The 21,068-nt window shown below is 49.0% G+C and overlaps 2 protein-coding genes across 6 annotated transcripts in view; one reads left to right on the top strand and one right to left on the bottom strand.

Moving 5' to 3' along the window:
- The window catches only part of RECQL5 (RecQ like helicase 5), a 41,524-nt gene extending 35,379 nt beyond the window's left edge, over positions 1-6,145 (top strand). Inside the window, exon 21 of one of the 2 annotated variants that reach the window (XR_004309253.1) lies at positions 2,437-6,145. The gene's annotated coding sequence lies outside the window, so the exon portion shown is untranslated. Of the gene's footprint in view, positions 1-2,181; positions 2,296-2,436 lie in introns of those variants that run through there. The other variant, XR_004309252.1, reaches the window with a different exon arrangement.
- Positions 167-19,738, bottom strand: MYO15B (myosin XVB). Of its 4 annotated transcripts, XM_015879719.2 has the most exons (43): positions 19,236-19,738; positions 18,714-18,800; positions 17,747-17,804; positions 16,909-17,039; positions 16,710-16,805; positions 15,831-16,066; positions 15,574-15,746; positions 14,806-14,878; positions 14,167-14,373; positions 13,992-14,074; positions 13,730-13,827; positions 13,472-13,559; positions 13,113-13,223; positions 12,845-12,939; positions 12,376-12,624; positions 12,078-12,156; positions 11,740-11,895; positions 11,265-11,454; positions 11,047-11,137; positions 10,443-10,668; positions 9,760-9,869; positions 9,264-9,323; positions 8,968-9,043; positions 8,706-8,824; positions 8,357-8,475; positions 7,977-8,118; positions 7,729-7,840; positions 6,970-7,130; positions 6,710-6,822; positions 6,547-6,610; positions 6,233-6,305; positions 5,904-5,980; positions 5,442-5,518; positions 5,007-5,137; positions 4,696-4,790; positions 4,530-4,607; positions 4,241-4,349; positions 3,828-3,976; positions 3,396-3,523; positions 2,700-2,833; positions 2,127-2,260; positions 1,597-1,737; positions 167-1,320 (listed from the first exon to the last, which is right to left on the bottom strand). In XM_015879719.2, exons 2-43 carry the CDS (start codon positions 18,714-18,716, stop codon positions 1,261-1,263), a joined length of 4,905 nt encoding a protein of 1,634 aa, XP_015735205.1. In that variant the 5' UTR covers positions 18,717-18,800; positions 19,236-19,738; the 3' UTR covers positions 167-1,260. The 4 variants fall into 4 exon arrangements, with proteins under 4 accessions (XP_015735205.1, XP_032304204.1, XP_015735204.1 ...); XM_032448313.1 differs by having other exon boundaries at positions 18,714-19,738; XM_015879718.2 differs by lacking the exons at positions 18,714-18,800; positions 19,236-19,738 and having other exon boundaries at positions 13,992-14,071; positions 17,747-18,423.
- Between the last annotated feature and the right edge of the window lie 1,330 nt (positions 19,739-21,068).

Genomic DNA, 21,068 nt, shown 5'->3' on the forward strand with positions numbered 1-21,068 from the left:
CTGCATGAACTCTTCAGAAATGTTGTGTGTGATCTGTAAATCAGAGCACTTCCAAAAGGGCACGTGGCTGTGTGGCACAGTGCTGAATCACAGTGCAGGGCAGTTCTGCAGGTGAGCTGTGCTTTTGTGTAAGGCTCAGAAAGAGAAAAAAGTAAGGACGAGTTACTCTTCAGAGATGCTCTCTAGTTCTTTATTTCATGTTGCTGTGCACCAAGCTTTGTGTTGGTAAAGAGAGAAGGTGCCATTAACTTCAGCTTCAGCAGTTCCAGACAGGAAAGTGCGGTGGTTGGTGCTGGCATCAGCAGCAAGCAGTTAGCTGTGCATCATGGCCTGCATTGAGCAACCCCAGATCCTGTCCCCAGCCAACAGTTACAACCTTTTCCTCAAGCTTTTCCAGTTACCTGCAGGTCAATCATCCCACATCAGAGGTAAAGCAGTATCTGTCATCTCATAGCTTCAAAATACCCATTATGCATTTATTTCATTATAAGTCCCCTAAAAATGAAGATACTTATTAGTCCAATAGGATAGCTGTAGAAATAAAAATAAATTAGGTGGTTTTATACAATCCTGGGCTCTCTGCTCTACTGTAATACAGTTTCCACTTGAGTGCTCTTTCTCCATGGGCATGGAGCCGTAATTTGGCAGCTGCATGGATGCAACTGAGTTCTGTGTAGTAGGAGGAAAAATACACATATAATTAAGTCAGTGAGAAATTAACAGTAAACCTTCTTACCACTGCAGCTCAATCTGTGCCCAAGCAACTGTATATATAATGTGTGGCAATTGTATATGAACACTGATATGCTTTGCAGTTGTGATGCTGTCTACAAGCTTCTGCTTCACAAGCCCTGCTACAGGGCCTCTTGCATATCAATACAGAGAAAAAGCTGGACCGTGGAGAACAGCTGCAGCCAGTGCAGTCAATTCATAACCTTGGCTTTGCTTTCTTATGTTCGTTAATTCAAGAAGAGAAAAAAAACAACCAGTCCCACAGTGCGTAGCTTGAAGGCAGTTACTTGCATTTCTTCAGCTGCTGCGTTGGAAGAAGATACAAAAAAGCAATGGAGTAGAGAGGGTGCCTTGTGGTTTGTTCAGCCAGTGCAAGTATTGCATCAAGGAAGAGGACCTAGACTGAATGGTGGGCAGCCAGGGGTGACATTATAGTCCAGTCCATCAAGAAACACGCCATCGCTGTGGTAGCAGTTGTAGGAAGCAGCTGAGATCATGGATGTTTTGGGGAGACATTCTCCTCAAAATCTAGTGCTGAAAATCTGTTTTATCCAGGATGACAACAGTTGTGTGATACATCTCTTTAGCCTGTCAAAACACAAAGCAAAACCAGTCATTCTCTACTCTGGAAACGACTGCTTCTCATAACTAAATATTCCCATAATTAAGCATCTTCCCTTATATTACTTCCCATAGTTAAATACCAGGCAGGTTCTGAGACTGAGCTGCACTTTGGGAATGCAGAAATGCAGTGTCCCCATTCACCTCTGGGACAGAAGAGAGCAGTAGTATCTCTCTGAGGCTCAGTGGGGCAGTGGAGGGCAGTTTCTGAACAGCCAGGAGGAAGCTGTAGTTATATCTCACCTGGGGCAGCTCGATCCATAGAGTCCTGGGGCTGGCAGCAGAGCCATAGTTCAGTTCTATGCCAGGAAGCCCCTGCTCGGAGGTGGGGCGCAGGGTTCGCATCCTCTGCAGCTCTTTCAATGGGATGGTGAGGCAGAGCTCCTGTGTGACACAAAACAAATACATCTGATTCTGGCCAAGGAGGATATGTCTCTTGAAAGCTGAGATATAGACCAGGTAACAGTAATGGCTTGGCTCTACTACTGCTGTGACCCAAGAGCTCTTTCTGGATTGGAACTAATAGGAATGTGGCCTACACTTAGTTCTACCATGGACCACGCTTGTTTGACTGATCTGTAGACTTGCAGAAGAGCAGATAGCAATAGCAACTGTTACATTACTCCCTAACTCTCAGCTTAGGGTTGTCAGAGTGACCTGCTGTGATGCATATAGACACAGAGTCTTCCTGCACACGCGTTCTTCTAAAAGTCAATGCTAATACCTTAAAGACTTCAGGGATTTGGACATGAGGGAGGAATTGTTTGGCATACCTGGGTGATGCTGTCCACCACAATGATCTGTTCTTTATTCACTCCAAAATAACAGGGCACAGGGATTGTGCTGTCACTGACTTTCTTCACTAAGAAGATGTTGTAGCCAAAGAATGGCAGTTTCATCACGTGCTCTGAAAGAAAACAAAAGCTGGCAGTAATCTACTGCACCAGCCTACGGTGGTCAAAAGCTTCAGGTGTTCCCAAGACTTCCTACATTAAAAAGTGCAATTGACAATTTCTCCCACCATTCTTTGGCTCCTGGTGTTCAAAGTGCCAGCAGCCTCAATGCACGTTCTATTCTTTTCAGAGCAACAAACAGACATGCAGCCTGAATATCAATTAAAGCACAACTCATACAGGACTAGAAGAGTCTTCCGTAGACTTTTACCACGAGGTGGGATTTGTGCTATGATCATCATGCTTGGAAGCTTGTGCCAGTCTGCAGAGGAAGGCTGTCAAGGAGTTCTGTATTATGGACCATTCCAGACTGCAGAGATCTTTGCCAGCCCCACAGAGCAGCTTCCATCACTATGAGTGGACTATTCAGGCAGATCTCATATGTCTCCTCACCTATGAACTGGATTTTTGCATCCACTGGCCGGAGTGGCTGCATGGTTCTCAGCAGCCTGTCAAGGTGGTTCTGCAGAGTCTCAGTGCTGATTACGGACTGCAAGGGCTTGGGTATGTATTCCTTCAGCTCTTCCCTGTGCCAAAAAGCAGAGAGGATGAAACATCATATTTCCACAGAGAAGAAAGCTGTGCCTAAAATCCCTCCTTCCCGGAGACAACAGGAGCTCTTCATGCAAGAACTGAAGCGTGGAAGTAGAGTTATAGAGCGTTTCTTTCACAGGGTGTTTTATGAAAAACATTTCACTGTCTTGATCCTCTGCTGCAGACACTACACAGAGTTGCCCACACCCAGCAGTTTCACTGTTACTCCTGCTGCTGGAGCTGTAAGGGGGTTTGATGGAGGTATTACCTCCATTACCTCCATCTCAGTTACAAGGACAGCTGTGAGCTCATACACTTTCTTCTTGGTACCTAAGGAAATGTATGTGGCACCCTCATGGCCCTGAGCACAGGAGAAGTCACAAAAGGAACTGAGTCAGAGATGGTCACCATCAGGAGCGTGATTGGGAAGTAATCTTTCTTGGTTACAGGCAGAAGTCAGTCACTGATGTTAATTAATGGCTTATCTTCTCCAGGACTGTCCATTCCTTCATTATCTAGATAATACTTTCAGTCATCTCCCTGAGATAAGCATACCTGGAGGGAGCAGAGCTCTCCTGCTCTGTTTTGGCCCAATGCTGAAGCATAGCCAAAACACCCAGCTGCATCTCCATTTCTTTACTGTAGCTCAGCAATATCTTCCCTTTCAGGTAGTCCCATTGTATCTGAAAGCACCAGAAAGAGGTCCAGGCAGATCTGGGCAGTGCAAGACTGCAGAGACCCACATCCTGCCTTGCAGAGAGCTCATGCTGATCACTCGAAAGCAAAGGCTTGCATTTGGGAAAAGCATGCACAAACCGTGTCTGGAGCATTACAGCCCATAGGCTAGTGCTCACTAGCATCATTTATTAGTCATGCCCAGAAAGAGCATCCAGAGCCAATCAGCCAAAGTCCTCCCACTTCTTCTGCTCCCTTGGAACATCCGCACTGACTCTCACATTAACTACTCCCACTGTCCTCATTGCTTACCTGGCCATAATGGACATCAGTATAGATTTTGTCCTCAAAGTGCAGAGGTGTCTTCCAGATAAGCCTGCGTAAACTCACGGTGACCAACATGTCCTCGAGCAAGTAGTCATGAAGGTATTCATCCATCCTTATTGGCCTCACAATTTTATCTACATATTTATGCAGAGAAAGAGTCATCAGTCTTGGTGCTGGGACAGCAGGTTGAGCTCCACAGTCTTACAAGGAGCCATCCTGCACACCTCTGTGTCACCCTGCCCTTAACAGCTCCCAGCATCAGCCATACCAATGGGGCACAGCCCCTATGCAGCACACACCGCTTTCAGGAAGGAGCAAGAGCAGGACATTATTTGAAACAGTCCCTATTGGAGAAAATGCTTTAAGGAAGAAGTGAGGCTTCGTCTGTGTGTACTTGCCATCTTTATCACTGGTGCTCCTGATGGCAAAGAGAGCAAATTCCTGCATCTCTTCCTGCTCGCCTGCCCCCATCTGCTCACAAATCTCCTGCAAGAGCTCCTTGGCCACCTGAAGTGAGGAAAGAAGCAAGTAAATACTGCAGCAAGGCAAGTTCAGTTCAACACCAGAATAGGAGGAGGGCAAGCAGTACAGCTCTGGACAAGGCATAGAGAAGCAGGCTGGATACAGGAGCTCCCTGTTGTGGCTCTGAGACCAGACCAATGGAGAAATGTAAGGCAGAAAACTCACAGTGAACGTCCTGATGCGGGTGACGTATTCCACACCCCCAAACATCAGCACCTCCAGCCGGCGGGCACTGCGCCCCTTCTGCAAAGGACAGTGAACACAGGAGCCCATCAACCCCCTGCCCTTCCTCCCTCCCTTCCCAGCATCCCAACCCCTTGCCCATCACTACCAGCAGTGCCTCCATCTCCACGGGGAAAGGAAGGTGACGACGGCCCCCGTACATGACATTTTTCCGCAGGTTGCTCTGACAATTCTTGGCTATATCTGTAGGAAAAGAGAAAAAGCTTCGTGGGTTTAGAGCTTAGCATTGTCTCCTATAGTTTTGAGTCCTCCTGGCTATGTTGTATTTAATCCAGCACTGATGCTAGGAAAAGGATGGGGAAACTGTTTCCCCATCTGGATCCTTCCTCCTTTCCTTGACCACAGGGCCTTAGTAAACCCAGGGCAGCCATTTGTTTCACAGGACACAGACAGTCGTACCATGATGGGTGCTGGATGGGTCACTGCTGGCTTGTTGCAGAAACTTGGTGGCATAGGGCATCAGGATGTTAGAAGGCAGGAAGAACCCAGTGAGCAGGCTTAGGAGCAGCCATCCCCGCAGTACGCTCTCCCTGTGGGATAGAAAGAACTGTGGAATGAGACAATTCCTGGTCCACCCCATCTGGAAATGAACCTCTGCCCTTCTGAACACCAACAGGAGGTGGCAGTGAACATGAGGTGGTGGCCCTTGGTCAGTGTTCTTATGGTGAGGGAGGGATTGATTCAGCTGTTTGAGTAAGAAAGAAAGGAGAATGTAAAGGCAGCTGGGGACAACACACCATGAAGGGACACCCTCCCACCACCCCATGCATGCAGCAGAGCACACAGTTCCCCTCCATCCATGCATGAATGGGAACCAACTGTGCTGCTACTCACTGGTTGGGGTTGAGAGTGACCTGTTTGATGACCTGGCAGTAAATTTCATCATGCAGACTCTCCTTCTCCTTGCACAGCTGCATTCAGAGAGGAGAAGACAGCATTAGAAAGGGGGTGAGAACATCAGAGAGGTTCCAGCTCATCTCCATGCCCTTCCTCTCCCAGCTCTTGAGTATTGCCAGGAAATCCCAGGCTCCCAATACAGCTTAGAGCTCAGGTTCCACAACCTCTGCTCTGCAGTGCTATATAGGCCCAAAGAAGAAGGCAGGTTGTACTCTCACCCAGACTGTGATTTACAAGTGCAGGTAGGTACACACCCTCTTTTTAATTGGCCTCTGTTTCAGTTCCTTTCCTCACACAGGGCTCTGCATTATGGCTTTCCCTGTTCTCCCTTTCATGAAAGGCCTTGGGCTCTCATTCCCCCTGCTGCTTCAGCACTTTGCCCAGGGGAAGGTCACAAACCTGAAGGATTTCGTAGACGCACTGAGCATCATCCTGGTTCTTGAGTTTTGGCTGATCTTTCATGAACCGCATCAGAGCTGCAAAGCAAAGGGTAATACTTGGATGTAGGCAGCACTGGACAAGTGGTTCATGAGCCCAGGCAGTGTGGGTTCTTGGACACTTTGCACTCAAGGCAAAGAACAATTTGTTGGATGCTTTCAGCAATGACAGTGATAGTTATTAAAGGCAGAAGTGCCCGCTTATTTCCTTTCACTGGTGTCTATGTGTAGCCACCAAAACCATCCCATTCATCCCCAGTGAAGCCCGTTTTGTCCTTGGGGGACACTTACTCATGAAGCTCTTTGTTGCAAGCTCATTCAGTTCACTATCAGAATACCGGAGCAAAGACTCCTGGATTGGAACCTGCAGGGCCCAAACATGAGGGTGAGCTGGGGGGGCAGATCAGCACAGAGCTGTGCTGCAAGCTTTGCAGGTGACAGCAGCTCCCAGTGTCTTGCAGGCAGCATTGATGAGTAGGGGTCACCTGCTGCTCTGCATAGTGTGGCCAAAAATCTGTCCTCTGTCTTTGCTATGTCATAGCAAAGCTAGAGGCAGTGCTGGAGCTGGGAGTCTGACTGTTGGCATGGGGAAAGCCTGGGCTCACCTTGGTGTACTGGACCATATCAGCTATAGTCTTCCTTTCAGCAGGTGTCCCCTTCAATTCCGTCCTATGAGCCAATCCAAGAAATACCCCCAGAAATGTCTTGGTGAGTGCCATGCTGTACCTACATTCAGTGTATGCCCGCTGAGGAGCACGGTGTACTCACATGAACTGAGCTGCTCGGAAGTAGATGGAGGCGAAGTCCATCATAGTGTAATGATCACCAGCAGGGACTGACGTGATGCTGTAGGGCTCTGATGTCAGGCTGGGAACTGAGGCCTGCAAGGACATGCACTAAACTCACCCTGAAAGCAGTCATCTTCTTCCTCCTTAGCCACAGGGGTCAGACACTACCAGGGCCATGGATGTACACTGACAGGTCCCACAGAACACAGATCCTCTAGCAGTTTCCCAAGGACAACTCACCTCCCTGTTGGTGTTCCTGCCCTCAAAGGAAGCTTTTGTGCTCTTTTGCATCCCTCCATGTCTGTCCATGCTGGTGCTGAGGTAATCAGGGGCTGCAGCCAATTGCACAAGGCTGGTAGGGAAAATACCGGAGCGGCCACCAGTGGAGCCAAACTGCCAGCCTGAAGAAATGGCAGAGTCAGGAACCATGGCAGGTGCAAACAGAACTAAGCAGTAAGGCTTCCTACTGGCAAAGGACAGCATTGGGCTCTGAATAGGCTTGAAAAGACCTCTCAGATCGCCAAGCCCAACCCCAGCTCATTCCAACCACACTACTAACCACGTTCCCCAGTGCCACATCTCCATGGCACATCACCGCTCCCTGGACAGCCTGTGTCAGTAACTCACCACCCTCTCAGAGAATAACTTTTTCCTACTACCCAGCTTGAGCCTGCAGTAGCACAACCTGAGGCCGTCACCTCTCATCCCATTACCGTCACCCTCTCATCACCATTACCAGAGGAAAGAGACTGAGCCCCCCCTCATTACTACCTCCCTTCAGGGAGCTGTAGAGAACACCCCCTATAACTGTGGTAGAAGGAACAGTGAGAGTCACAGTCAGAGAGCAGCAGAGCTGAAGGCTGACAAAGCCAGCCCTTAACAGACTGCTTCCTTCTGGTTTGCTCAACAGTAGCATGTAGTGCTTCTGGGCTCTGTAGGTACAGCAGGACCTTCAAAGGTTACCCCAACTTTCCTGTCCAGCTGAACGTATCCCCTCACCTGGCTCCAAGCCTTGCATGGGCAAAAGCTGGATCAGGTCACCTTTCTTGAAGCTGAGGAGGCTCTTGTCATCCGTGACATAGCTGCGCAGGGCAACAACATAGTTGGTATCCTACAGAGAAAGCAGCAGAGAGGTCAAATCTTGTCCCCAAAATGGGAGGGATTCAGACTGTGCCACCCCATGGAACATGTCAGGTCTGTGTAGGAAAACACCTTCACTGCCAGCTGCTCTACAGCTGCTTCCTCACCTGCCTCAGCTCCTGGATGAAGAGTTCCACCATGGCCTTGATGCACGGAGCCTTGTGAGAGTGCAGTAAGAGCTGCTCCGTCTTCAGAGAGAACTCGATGGAGTTGCTGTCCTTCAGCTCCACCGAGAGCACATCTGCAAAGCTGAGAACACAGCCAGCATGCTCAGAGTGCTTCTGCCAGAGCGAGGGGACACGGATCATGGGATGGGAGCTCTGTTCCCAGCACTCATTACAGGCAAAGTGCAAGGTAGGAAGGAAAAGGAAAGGCTGAAGTCATTTGAGGAAGGGTCAGTGAGGTCTTGAGCACACTTAGATGTGGCAGAAGCAGAGAAACACTCAGCTCACCCCCATCAGTCCACGCACATCATCCTTCTGCTCACCTGTAGCTGCAAAGGACCTTCAGGTGCTCAGGAGCGTAGGCAGCTGCTTTTACCACTTTCAGCAGCCGCAGGCCTCGGTGGGAAACACCCAGGATCTGAACATCACTTCCATTTTCACCCTGTGGAAGAAGGACAGCATTGAGCACCAAAGGCTCCTTCCCACCCAGAAGGCTCCAGAAGGATTTAAGACACGTGCAAGGAGAAAGAGGAGAAATGTACAGAAAGCAAAGGAGACTGAGTAGAGTGGGGTGGATGAGGGAGAGAAAGGCAGGGCACAAAGAGACGTCCCAGGTGAACCAGAGCCACACAGACACAACAAATCTGGGGTCTGCTGAAAAGATTAACTCACTTGAACTGGGAAGAGGCGTGAGAAATAGTTAGCCCAGTTATCCCGAGCGGCCACCACGATCCTCTTCTTTATCCCATCCTCCTGAATGGACTGAACATCACTGCCAACTTGAAACGCCACTAGGAGGGATATAGCGAGGCAAGGATGGTAACGACTCCTTTATTCCTACTTTCCCCACCCAGTGACTATAGGGCAGCAAAGAGCACACAGCTGGATGCTGCCATGGGTGCAGGGGGGGAGGTGGGACAGGGCTGCTCATTACCCAGCAGGTCTTTCATCTTGCGCTTCTCCTCTCTGGAAATGCGAAGGCAGGAATCAGAGAAGGTGTCACGTATGATCTGCAGAGAAGGGAAACAGGCTTCTATAGAAAGGCTGCCACTGTGTGTGCTGGGGCTGTTCATAAAGGCTGAGTCTCAGAGAGAAAAGGGCAGGGCCTTGACTTAGATGGACCTGGAGAAAGGACTCTAAGGGTGCGTGTGAAGGCATGTGATGTAATCATGCAATGCAGTTATGGAGTATTTTGTCTCCAAACAGACACAACCCTGAGTCGTACATTACCTGTTCACACAGCAAGTTCAGACAATAAGGGTGGCTGAAGTTTTCTTTGGGGTAAAACACCTGCAAGAGGAGGATAAAAGCAATAATGATGTTATGGACGTTGCTGGCTGTAGCAGAAATAGAGGTGTTTTGTAATCCACATTCCCTCCTGCCAGGACTGAATCTCCATGTCTGGACTGGGAAGAGAGATCTGACATACATTTGTTCCATTTATATAGGAAATCTCCAGGTAACAACAGATTTACTTTATTCATCAATATCTTTGTGCTTTAGAGAGGAAGAGAAGGACAAGAAAACTGTGTCTCATGGGTAGGACCTGGAATTCCTTGTGTATCAGATGAGCTCATAACTCCCAGCTCATGTGTGATGTGATCTCCTCTCTGAGCCATCTTTGTGCTGTTACATCACACTGGTTCCATGTGGCATAAAGTGATTTTAACCAACTCTGGGATCACTGCCCTCCCCCTGCAGCCAGCACTCAGCGAACAAACCGTACCTCCTTGCGCAGAAAGATTTTCCAGGGAGGGTTGAAGTAGGAAAAGCTGACGCCAGCAGTTAGCTTATACAGCTGGGTCTTGATCCCATCATCTTCTGTTACAGTAAAGCCTGGGTGGGAAGGAAGGGCAGTGAGGAGAGGTTGTCTGTGATGCTGAAGAGCGTTTTGTGCTTGAAATACTTTGTTGTATGCCCCCCAAATAACATTTCTTCATTCCTCAGCCTGCCTTAAAGGGCTCCCTGGAGGCTCTAGATGTAAAACACCTGATCTCCATTCCTCCCTTGTCTAAAGTCCAGCCATTTACTTGCAGCTTTGATTAAGGAACTATGCTTCAAGTAGGCAATAAAATATCTTGTGGACTGGACCTTGATCGAGGTGTAACCCAAAGGACCCAAAGGTCCCTTCTGGTTTTAGGTCCATTTTTCATCCATCCCTTCTTTCCTTTGTCATTAGCACCTGACATCCTGCACTGCACTGGGAAGGAAGGGAAGAGTTAGAACTAAGGAAGGCCTCAGAGTGCAGGACCAGACTCAAACTATAGTGACAGTCTGATTTCACACAGCCTGCTCAGCCTTTGACCAGCTGGCAAGTGACAGCTCATGCTGTGACTCTCCTGGGCCATTAGGCTGAGTCTGCCCTCGTTATCTGCTACCAAATCCCATTTGGGTGACGTCAACACTCACCCTTCACTGCAAATTCCTGCGGGCCTTGGTTCCCAGGAGGGAAAGAGGGGGGCAAAGGTGGGAGAACAGGAGGGGCTGGGGGATCTGGTGGGGTTCTTGATGGCTCCTTGAAGATGGACAGCAGAGGCAACTGTTTCTCCTTGATAGAGCTGGAAGCTGATCCTGGCTTGGGCTTGGTGGGTGGAGGTGTCCCTTTGGGCTTCTTCTCTTGAGGCAGTGGGGGTGGCTGCAAGACAGCAAAATCATCAGATTAAGATTAGGCAAACCCAGGTACAGAGAATCGAGTATTTGAGATGAGAGACTCCAGCTGGGACAAGGAGCAAAGACATTCATAGGCCAAATATGGGGAATCTGAATTGTTGCTTCCAAATCAGTCCTAAACATTCCACAGTGGAACTTACTGCACCCCAGGCTGTTCTCCAGGAGCTCAATGGATCCAAACTCAGATTGGAGTCTGAGATGGACAGCACTATGGTGTATGAGTTCACAGACAACTACTAATGCAGTAAGAAATCACCTGGTTGCTACCATACCACACACTCAGTCTGATAGAGATTGGATACAAAGGCTCTCTGCTGAGGTGATCAGGGATGAAAGAACTCACTGATTTGGGAGAATTGAGGTTCATCATCCCCAGCTTGGCCAAAGCCTCATCTTTGGGGTCATTCCTCTTCATAAATGGCTTGGACACTCTCCTACAAGACAAAAGGAATAGAACAAAAGGGAATTGCTAGGGCTGCAGCAGGGTTGTCACCGCAATGGAGCCATGTGGCAGTGCTGGGATATGGTCCCTTTCATCCTGGGAGGCTGGTGTTGTCTCACCTGGAAGGCTCAATAGGTTGGGGCTCAGGGGCTGGCCTGCTCTGGTACATTTTGATGATGTTACGGATCTCCCGGCTTGGTTCAGGTCGTGACTCAGGGGCTGAAGGTTTCACTACTGGTGGTTCCTTCCTTGGTTTTTGTGTCTGTTTCTTTGGCTTTGGCTCAGGAGGTGGCGGAGGGGCAGCAGGATCTGTGGGGGGTGAGAGCTTTAAGCAACAGACCCACAAAAGCACTGGAAAAATCCCTTTCTCTCATTTGAATTTCCTGCTCTTTCACCCCTAGGCTGACCATTCACGGCCTTTAATGGCCCCACTTTAGGATCCCACTTCCCAAAGCACAGGTCTTTTGCTCTCCTCTGCTGCCAAGACTCCCCAAAAGGCCAGAATCTCTCCTCCTCTGGATGTAACCTGGGCTGCTACCCACTCCTGGAAAGCTTCTGCTTCTCAGCCTGAGTCTCCACTCAGTGTCACCTTACCTGTCTCTGTTTTAGGGCTGGGCTTCTCTTCTGTCATATTCTTCTCTTTCTTCTCTTCCTTTTTCTTCTCTTCCACCTCCTTTGGCTGAGGATTTGCTGGAGGCGTCCAGGTTTTGGAAGGCGCCCTGACTTTCTTCACTAGGATCCTTTGCTCTCCTACATAGAAAGAGGCAACTGAGCTTGTTAAACTCATAGCCAAAGCTTAGCATTAATGGCATGGTTTCAACTCTCGCATCAAGGAATGGGGCTGCCCATGGCTCCACTCAGCCTGGCTTTGGATGCCCAACACAGCTGCTGCACCTGGGATAAGTAAAATTGCCAAAGTGGCCAACACTCACCCATCCTCTGAAAAAAAGCTCTCTTCTGCTCGAAGGTTTCTGGAGGATAATCATCATCTTCACTGCTGGAGTCATAAACCTGTGGGCAGTTCACACTGTGGTTTTTAGCATTTAGCAGATACCTCCATAGCTCCCTTAAAATCAGCAGTGATCCTCTCTAGATAGGTTTGGACTCTGAACCAGAACTTGACCTAGTCTTGGAGTGTCCCAGGTCAGTTTCTGACCCAAGGAATCATCAACCCCGTTCAGAGAATAAATGCAAAATGTGACATCCAGACCCACTGCTTGTTTCCCATACCGGTCTTTCTGCCTGAGCTGGTGGCTCTGGAGCCTTTGTTGGTGGTGTCACATCTTGGTTGCTTGGAAACATCTTGGGTTTGGGGGAAGTGGCTGGGCCTGGGGCTGGGGTTTGGTTTCGTGGTGGGCTTGAGGCTCTTGGCCTTGAGCTCTCAGGAGGCTGCTGCCGCCACTGCTGTCGCTGCTGCTGCTGCTGCTGCTGCTGCTGTTGTTGGGAAAGTGTCATGGCTTGAAGGGTCATCTGCTGAGCCTGGAGGAAGGAATTGTGGCAAGCGTGAGCTTTAGGCTACACAGAAACACCAACCATCAGCCAGGCTGTCCTACTTTTGATGAGTAGTCACAGAACGCCTGCTTAATCTACTGCTAATATCCCAAATGTTATGAGCAAAGCAGGTCTTGCCCAGGGTGTACACCAGTGCATTCTCCTTCTCCTGTTCCAGGACCTCTCCCCCCTAGTCCCTTCCACTCACCATGAGCATGGCTTGCTGGTTGATAAAGGCTTGCTGTTGTGCTGCCAGCTGACTGGGGTCTACAGTGGGCACCACAGGCTGGGGCACGTACATGGCTGCGGGAGACAAACATCTCTGCAGATACCCACAGGCAATCATTCCCCATGGTGCCTGAGCAATAGCACAGAGCTGAGTGCTCACTGTGCACTCTGCCTAATGTACAGGCTTCATGAGGATGCCCACCTTTTGATCCTCTTTCCTTGTATAGTTAACAAAAAATTGTCATTACCTGGCATAGGGGCAATCCCACCAGCCCCTGGCATCATGGCCGAGGCAGCTGGCATCCCCATCATCGAAGGCATGGGCTGGTAGACTGGTGTTTGCATCATTCCAGAGAAGCCTAGAGGAAAAAGCCACATGCACAGGACTTTTAGGGAATCACAGACTGGGAAGGCCACATTGGTTGGTTACTTCTGGTTCTATTGACCCTCACTAACTATAGGGACATACAAATGGTTTCTCTCTTCATACACAGCACATCATACAGCAAAATTCAGGTGGAAAAAGGAAATCAAAGAGAAACGTGCAGCTTGCAAGGCTACAGCAGGATAGTGGCCTTGCTTGTGCACTCCACCTCCCCTTACAGACCTGTAGAAGGAAACATTCCTCTCTGTGTGGGTCCGATCTTCCCACCTCCCTTCATGCGCCCGGTCAGGCTTTCCCTGTTCTCCAAATCCTGCATCAAGAAGAAAACAGCACTGTCTGAGCTCAGACAGATGGGATTCCCAGTAAAATGCCATCCAAAGGCACATCTGAGCCGAGGAAAGGCAGAGCGGATGGACAGAAGGAGTCACAGAGAGAGGAGAGCTGCAGAAAAAGAGTCAGAGAGAACATCAGAGGACTCACTGGTGTCCTGGAGCCCTGATGTAGCACGGAGCTGAAGAGATCATCCACATAGTGATCCAAACCTCCAGGGGTCGGCGGCTCATCTCTGAATCCAAAATCTAAGGGTGGAGAGGAGACTGGTGATAAGGCAGGTAAGGAACATTCCCCTCTCTTCAGACCCTGCTAGTCCAATTTTGGAGTGGAACCCATCAATATTTTTGCCCCTCTGCTCTGCTGGGCACGTGTGACCCAGTGCTGTGCACTGTCCTGGGCAGGAGCTCACCTCGATGGGCACTGCTGGACCCTGGAGGCAGTCTGGGCGGGGGGAAGGCAGGGGCCTGGATGCCTGGGGCAGGGGGGATCCTGCTAGAGGAGAAAGTGAGATGAGAACAGCGCAGAGAAATAGGCCAGTGGGTGACAGGGACACCAATGATGGGCAGGAGGATGAGGTGACTCACTGATCCAGGGCAGAGTTATGGAGGAAGTTTCTGTCCCTATCGGGAGCGATGGGGTATCTACGTGAGGACTCATAGAGGCTGCTGGGGTTGCTGGCCTCCTCCATCTCTCCAATGAGGTCCAGCACAAAGTCACAGCCCAGTAAATCCTGCCACGTGTTGCCAGTCAGCATGGAGACAGTCCACCCTCGAGACTTCTTATCACAGCCCCTGGCAACAAGGAAAAGGAGAGAAAAGGTGTCCGAGAAAGCAGGAGGAAAGAGAGAAAATAGGAAAACATTGCGTTCAGCTTCACCCTGCCTTCTCTAGCTATAAGCTTTAGGGTGCGAATCAATGATGAAGCACCCAGAGTCAGGGGAAAAAAAAGAGTGAATCTTTTTTTTCTTTGACTTTTATTTGTCATAATATTTTCTCTGAAGCTGCTCTGACTGATCTCAGCAGTGATTCCCCTGTTCCTCAGGGGTCCCACAGTTCATGCACACAGATGGAAGGGACAAGGAGAGAACATGAGCCAGAGAGGGTAAGCAGTAGCTACTCCATATCTGACCATGTAAATTCTAGCCTGCAGCCTCAGCTGATCTGGACTCTAAAACCAGTTATAGTCTCTTTCACATCCCCAGATCTCCTGTCCTCCAGCAGTACCTTGCACTGAGCATCCATCCTGCAAACTGCTCCCCGGTCATCCAGGACTCCACCTCAGCTGAGAACTTCTCCTCTAGTACATAAAAGAAACAGTCAGTGTGCACAGCCCCACAGCAAGACCCAGAGCAACACCTGAGCTCTGCAGTGCACGGGCAGAGCCCAGATGGAGAATATTACACCCTTCTTAGGTGACCCACAGGGACTGGAAGCAGACAGCTCTGTGTGAACACATTAACATCTGTAATGACTGCTCATAGCATATCTCAAAGCATTTCCAGTGTGACAGCTGAAAGCCACTGGAGTATCGTGATTCATGTGGGTCATCCACCACCCCACCCACCAAGGAGCTAGGGTGGAGATGCTCTGCATCTGATTCACATTGATTCCAAGCACTCGATGGACAGCATAAATCAATGTCTGAGAAGGAAGAAAGGCTCAGAAAGCCACTGCAGCAAAGGCATTAGCTGCTGCAGCATAGGCTGTGCAGTGACGGGTAATAGGAAAACTAGACCCAGAGAGATGTACAACTAGGGTAGCCCTCTGCTGAAATTAACCCAAACTCAGAAGAATCTCATCCCTCAGCCTGGAGAGCAGGCCTGGCTCATTAGGGTCAGATCTTTCAGAGTTTGTGGTCTGGATTCAGGTGTTTCTATTCCCCATGGCAGCATTAACCAGCTGCAATTGGTCCAATCACTCTGCTCTAAGCTGGTGGAAGCATTTCTGAACAATGATTTTTGCACTGGGTAAGGAGCTAGAAGCACACGTTACCATTAAATGTATGAACATCCAGCACCATCTTCCCTTTCCTCCTGTTTGCAGTCCACTCCAGTTGAGTGGGAGGATACATGCGGGACGACGTGTATTCTGCATGCTGTGCTGCTGTCAAGATCTTGCGCTGGCAAACAGCATTGTAGCCATCCATGCCATGATCTGACACAAACCTAGGAAGGGACATCTGCCTTCAGCACATTGCTCATCTCTCTTAACATCCCTGAAAGAGCAGCCAGCTCTTTTCTCCTCCTTACTTCAGCAATGGCTTCTCCAGTGCTGGTGAGGGGACAAAGGAGCTGAGTAATGTTGCCATCAGGACCCAGGCTCGCTGGCTGTGTTCCACATCTGGGTTCTTCCATGTCTGGGTGGCCACTTGGCTGAAGATTTCATTGCGCAGAGCCCTGTTGTTCAAACCTCTCGCAGCAATGTAGTTGCCCAGAAGGACCTCCTGCCAGCCGTGGAGATTCTTGTCACCAATGAACCGCAGAATCTATAAGTGTTCAGGGAGGAAAAGAAGCAGCTTTAGCTGCAGCTTTCTGGCTTGAGCTGTGTTGTGAAGCAGCAACCTGGAGAGCAGACACCAGCACGTTCTGAGCCTTAGAGCACCCAGCTCTAAGAGAATAAATATCACGTTCTTAAGAGATGTGTTTCACATCCACAGGGAGGAGGAGGTTACACTGTCCTCCTTATGCCAACACTACAGATTGAGGGTGTGGTTCCAGGTGTAGTTTTCTTGATGACAAAGTCCCTGCCTTGCTCCAGCCTTTATACAACAGTTCACTGTTCCCTATTGCATACTGCATTGATTTAACTGCATGTCTGAGGAACTACCAAGATGTATAAGATATACCTGGAAGGAACAGGAATTTATTCTGCTCTCTTAATACACCATGTACTGTAAGATGAGCCACCACCAGCATTTAACAGCCCAGAGAGGCAGTGGTGCCCCATCCCTACAGACAGCCAAGGTCAGGGGATGGGCTGTGAGCACTGATGGAGCTGTGGGTGACCCTGCTCAGCGCAGGGCTGGCACCAGATGGCCTTTAGGGTCCCTTCTGCCTCCAGCCATCCCGTGATTGTCTCATGCCCATCTGTTCTTCTATAAGGCCATGGTCAAAGAAGACATATCTTACCAGTTTATTGATCTCAAGTGCACTGTCCCGGTATTCAGCTTCCAGGCGTGTTAAGGGCTGTTGCAGGGGATGACCGGGGGCAGGGAAATCTGTCCTCTGAAAAGAAACAAAAGGATAAAATATGTGATTTGTTCCTGGTGTCACTAAAACCAGAATGTTTCTCCAGTTGGGAAGTAATGAAGGAAAATAGAGTTCCCACCTGGAAGTGTGACTTAATGAAGGAGGAGAAAGGATAGCTATTGATGTTGGCTGGGAGGGAAAGGTCATCTTTGACCTTAACTTCTGGAGGTAACGCCTCTGTTATCTGTTTGGTCTGTGCTGCATATTGACCTGCAAGAGAAAGAGATCTTGCGTCATGGCGGTCAGAATGGCAGCCAGAATGCACCCAACTCACAGTGCAGTGCATGGCTGGCTATTGCACACACATCTACTCTTGGTCAAGCAACAGTGTCCTGGTACCAGTCCTCTGGCTCCAGGGACACACAATCCATCCCTGCTTCCCCAAACCCCCTTGCAAGCATCTCCTCTCTGCCCTGAGACCACAGCATTTAATTCCAGCTCAGTTCTTTCAGACTCTTATCCCTAGGTAGCATCTGGGGAGCACCTGAAGTTTCATTTCTGTTACGTAGAATTTAAGGGGCAGGAAACATTAAATCTATGCAGAGATAATGTTGACAAGTGTTAAGTCAACAATTAAATCAGAGGTCATCGTGATGAGGAACTCAAACCCCAACATCCAGCTCTGCAAGAGACCTGGGTTCATTGAACACTTCACTGTCCCACAGCTTCGACCAAAAGGTTTTGTACCACCTTTATCACCAGCTCTATCAGCACAGTTCACCAGGGAGCTGAAAAGGTAACAAGAATGCGTGCAGAGCGCAATTAGCTTTTATATCGTATTTGCACTGCAATGATAATAAATCAAACACGACCCAGGTGACAGACAGCAGGCGGAGGAGGCACATAGGTAACACACTGCTAGGAAACGAGAAAATAAACAGGGAATAAAACAGTGCAGGAAGGGGAAGGTTTCTCACCTCCAGCTGAATGCAGGAGGGCTGCAAGCTCTGCTGGGATCTCCAGGAGCTCCACATCCTGTGGGGAGAGGGAGCAAGTCAATACTGGGGTACAAGGCATAAAAGAATGTGAGCCCTGAGCTGTTCTGCTGAGGCTGGTAACTCACTGACAGGCGACAGATGAATTTCTGCATAGGCAGCGTTCAGAAATATTACAAAATAAGGAAGTATCGTACAGGTACAGAACACAGGTACATGGTATGTATCAGATGGGAGGGGAAGGTGAGTAATTCCTGACACGAAGAAGGGGGACAGGAGTTGGCTTTCTTTGACTCATCTCTCAATATTAACAGGTTAGGCACATTACACGGAAGAGATCTTGGTTTAAGGCAAAACTCCATTTCCTCTTCCTCAGTTCTATGCCATTTCTATTTTATTCTTTCTCAATATCCAAGAACGCTGCAGCACAAATAAGAAGAGACCTGGTCCAGGTCTTTGATGCTCACTGCATCCTCTCAGCACCTAACGGGGCGGTAAGAAGGGGAGAGACTGGCAGGGTATGTTGTGATAGGATGAGGAAATGCTTTCAAACTAAAAGAGGGGAGATTTAGACTGGTTGCAAGTTTCCTTACAGCTTCCTTACAGCTTCTTTGGGAATCTCCAAAATCATAGAATCATGGGATGGTTGGAGTTGGAAGGGACCCTAAAGGCCGCTGAGCAGGGACACCCACAGCTCCATCAGTGCTCACAGCCCATCCCCTGACCTTGGCTGTCTGCAGGGATGGGGCACCACCGCCTCTCTGAGCAACCTGTGCCACTGCCTCACCACCCACAGTGTAAAAGGTTCTTCCTAATATCCAGTCTAAACCTCTTTTAGTTTGAAAGCATTTCCCCTCATCCCACCCCAACAGACCCTGCTAAGGATGCTGTTCCCTTTCTTCTTGTCCCCTGTTCTGTCTCTCACTCTTCCAGGCTGATAACAACTTACCATTCCCTGGCTGTCGCTGCTCTCCTCGTCACCAGTGGGGGCCTCCTTTGTCACTTCTTTTCTTGTATCTCCTGCTGTTAGGTATATCTGGGGAAGAAAAGATGATGTATAAGCGATCACTTCCAGCTGCTTCTGGGAGCAGACCCTGCAGATAGGCAGGAGCTGGTGTGCTGCTCCAGCAGATAAAGCAACAGAAAAGCTGCAGTGTCTCCCTGGAACCCAACATGGTGTCTGAGAAGGGATGCCCAGGCAAAGCCCTTAGTTTTGCTGAAACATCACTTGCTCTGAACAACACCTGCCCAGCATCCCAACCAAACCTTTCCTGCCTTATCTTAGAGCAAAAGCCCACAGGACCCGTCAGAAACATTTACCTGCTTCCTTCAACATCAAAGAGTACGGGATGGAGGAAGCTTTCCATAGGAGCAGACTCCTTTAGAGCAGGTGGGAGGGGTACCAAGAGCCGAACCCCATCACAGCTGTCATTTCCCATCTCATACCGATGTCTCCCAGCCCAACACTCACCTGCTTTGTACTCCGAGGTGGAAAAGGAGGGTCTCAGTCTCTCTCTGTCTCTCTCTGTTGCTTGTCTGTTGCAGAATGGTGTGATTAGATGGGAGGTGATGGGTGCCGGGCTGAGAAAGACAGTAGGCATGCTAAAGTACAAAGGGCAGGTCTGGAGGGAGCGGGCAAAAGGAGGAACTGAGCAGCAGGTGAACTTTGAGACCTGTTATTGTTGTAAACATATTTTCAGATACCTCATCAAGCAAACAATGAGGGGGAATAGAAACAGACTCAAAAGAACAGTGCTGCTGTGATTACCTGACAGAAAGAAAGTCTGGATCCTGGCCAAGCAAAAAAAAGCCTGACAGGAAAAGAAACACAAACGGATCCAGGCACTGAATAGTAGAAGGCATCTCTACAGTCTTCCAGGGAAACAGTCTCCAACATAGGAGATCTGCTCTAACCTTATGAACGTCTGTCTGAAAAAACATCTGATCAATGTAATGTTTTTATTGTCTGTTTGTCTGTGGCTTTTCTTTTAAATATTTGTGCACCAAAATGTGACTATCGGGTGAATTTGATGATAGTGAAATGAAGGCACGTGGGCCGTATTCACGTTTTCTCAGCCTCCATCTTGTTGAGATTTTTTATGTCCTTTTTTACAACTGCCTTTCTTGCATGAAAGGAAAGGGAAGAATTGACAAAAAAAACCCCTCACGGTTGGTTTGTTGAAAATGTGTGTGGAGGTTCTGCTTATAACAATAAGGAAACTGCACGGTGATCAAAGGTGCTTTGCAAAAACCAAATGAGCCCAACCTCGTTGGATGAAGCAGATGGAATATTATTACAGAGGTAACACTGAGACAGTGCCTGGAGGCCTTAACAAAGATGAGGAGCCTGTTGGGCCAGGTGGGGTGGGAGCAGCACCCCTGCCACCCTCTGGACCTCTTCCCTGGGCAGTGCTTTTGCTCTCCTTAAGCCAAGCCTGGATAGATGGATGGAACATGCACATAATAATAAACCCTACCTGCTGTGAGCACCCAGCAGGTCCCACCTGAGACCCATAAACAACCAGGGGTCCCTGGGGCTGCTGTTCAATTGAAAGCCAAGTGCAGAAGGGATCTGTTTCCTCTGCCTTCCTTGCAGCTCCCGGCCATGCTGGAGGCTGTGACATGTATCTGTGCTCAGTGCCAGCTCTTGCTTCACTGCTACGCTTTGGCTCTTGGGTTGATCTGCGACATATTTCAGTAGCCTATCCTTATAAAAACCGCAGTTGAATTGTATGATGCGATCAATTCTTGCTTGCAAAACTGCGATAGCTTTTAGATGTTGTGAATAGTTATGGATGTAGTATTATAGACTAGAAAGCATGTTGTAAGGCTATTCTGTTTTGATAAGAGACCCTCAGCAAAAGAAACTCAAGAAGGAAAAGGCATGAGTGGGGTTAACAAACATCAAAGAAGCCAGGGCCTTTACACAAGGCTGCGTAGCCTTGCTCTGTGGGTAGGCTGGGATGGAACAGGCAGGTGTCAATGTATTCCCCCTCTCCTTCCCCAGTAAAGACAGGATGCTGAACTTATCCCTATCCTGAGACTAAGAGATGCTCAGATGGCTGAGGAGGCAAAAGTGACAGGGTTGGTACCTATAAATTACTTTTAATAGCCATTCTCCTTCTAAGCAAACCTCAGTGAAGGGAGTTTATCAAGTGGGCAAGTGAGGAAGGTGGTGGGGGAAGTCAGAGGCTGCCGAGTGGGCTGTGGTGATGCTAAAGGATACTAGATGGCAGCAGAAGCCACGGGATGGATGGTGGAACGCCATTACTTGAGATAGATGTGTATGAATCACCTCCTGGAG

The sequence above is a fragment of the Coturnix japonica genome, chromosome 18 (assembly GCF_001577835.2).
Source record: "Coturnix japonica isolate 7356 chromosome 18, Coturnix japonica 2.1, whole genome shotgun sequence".
NCBI lineage: Eukaryota > Metazoa > Chordata > Aves > Galliformes > Phasianidae > Coturnix > Coturnix japonica.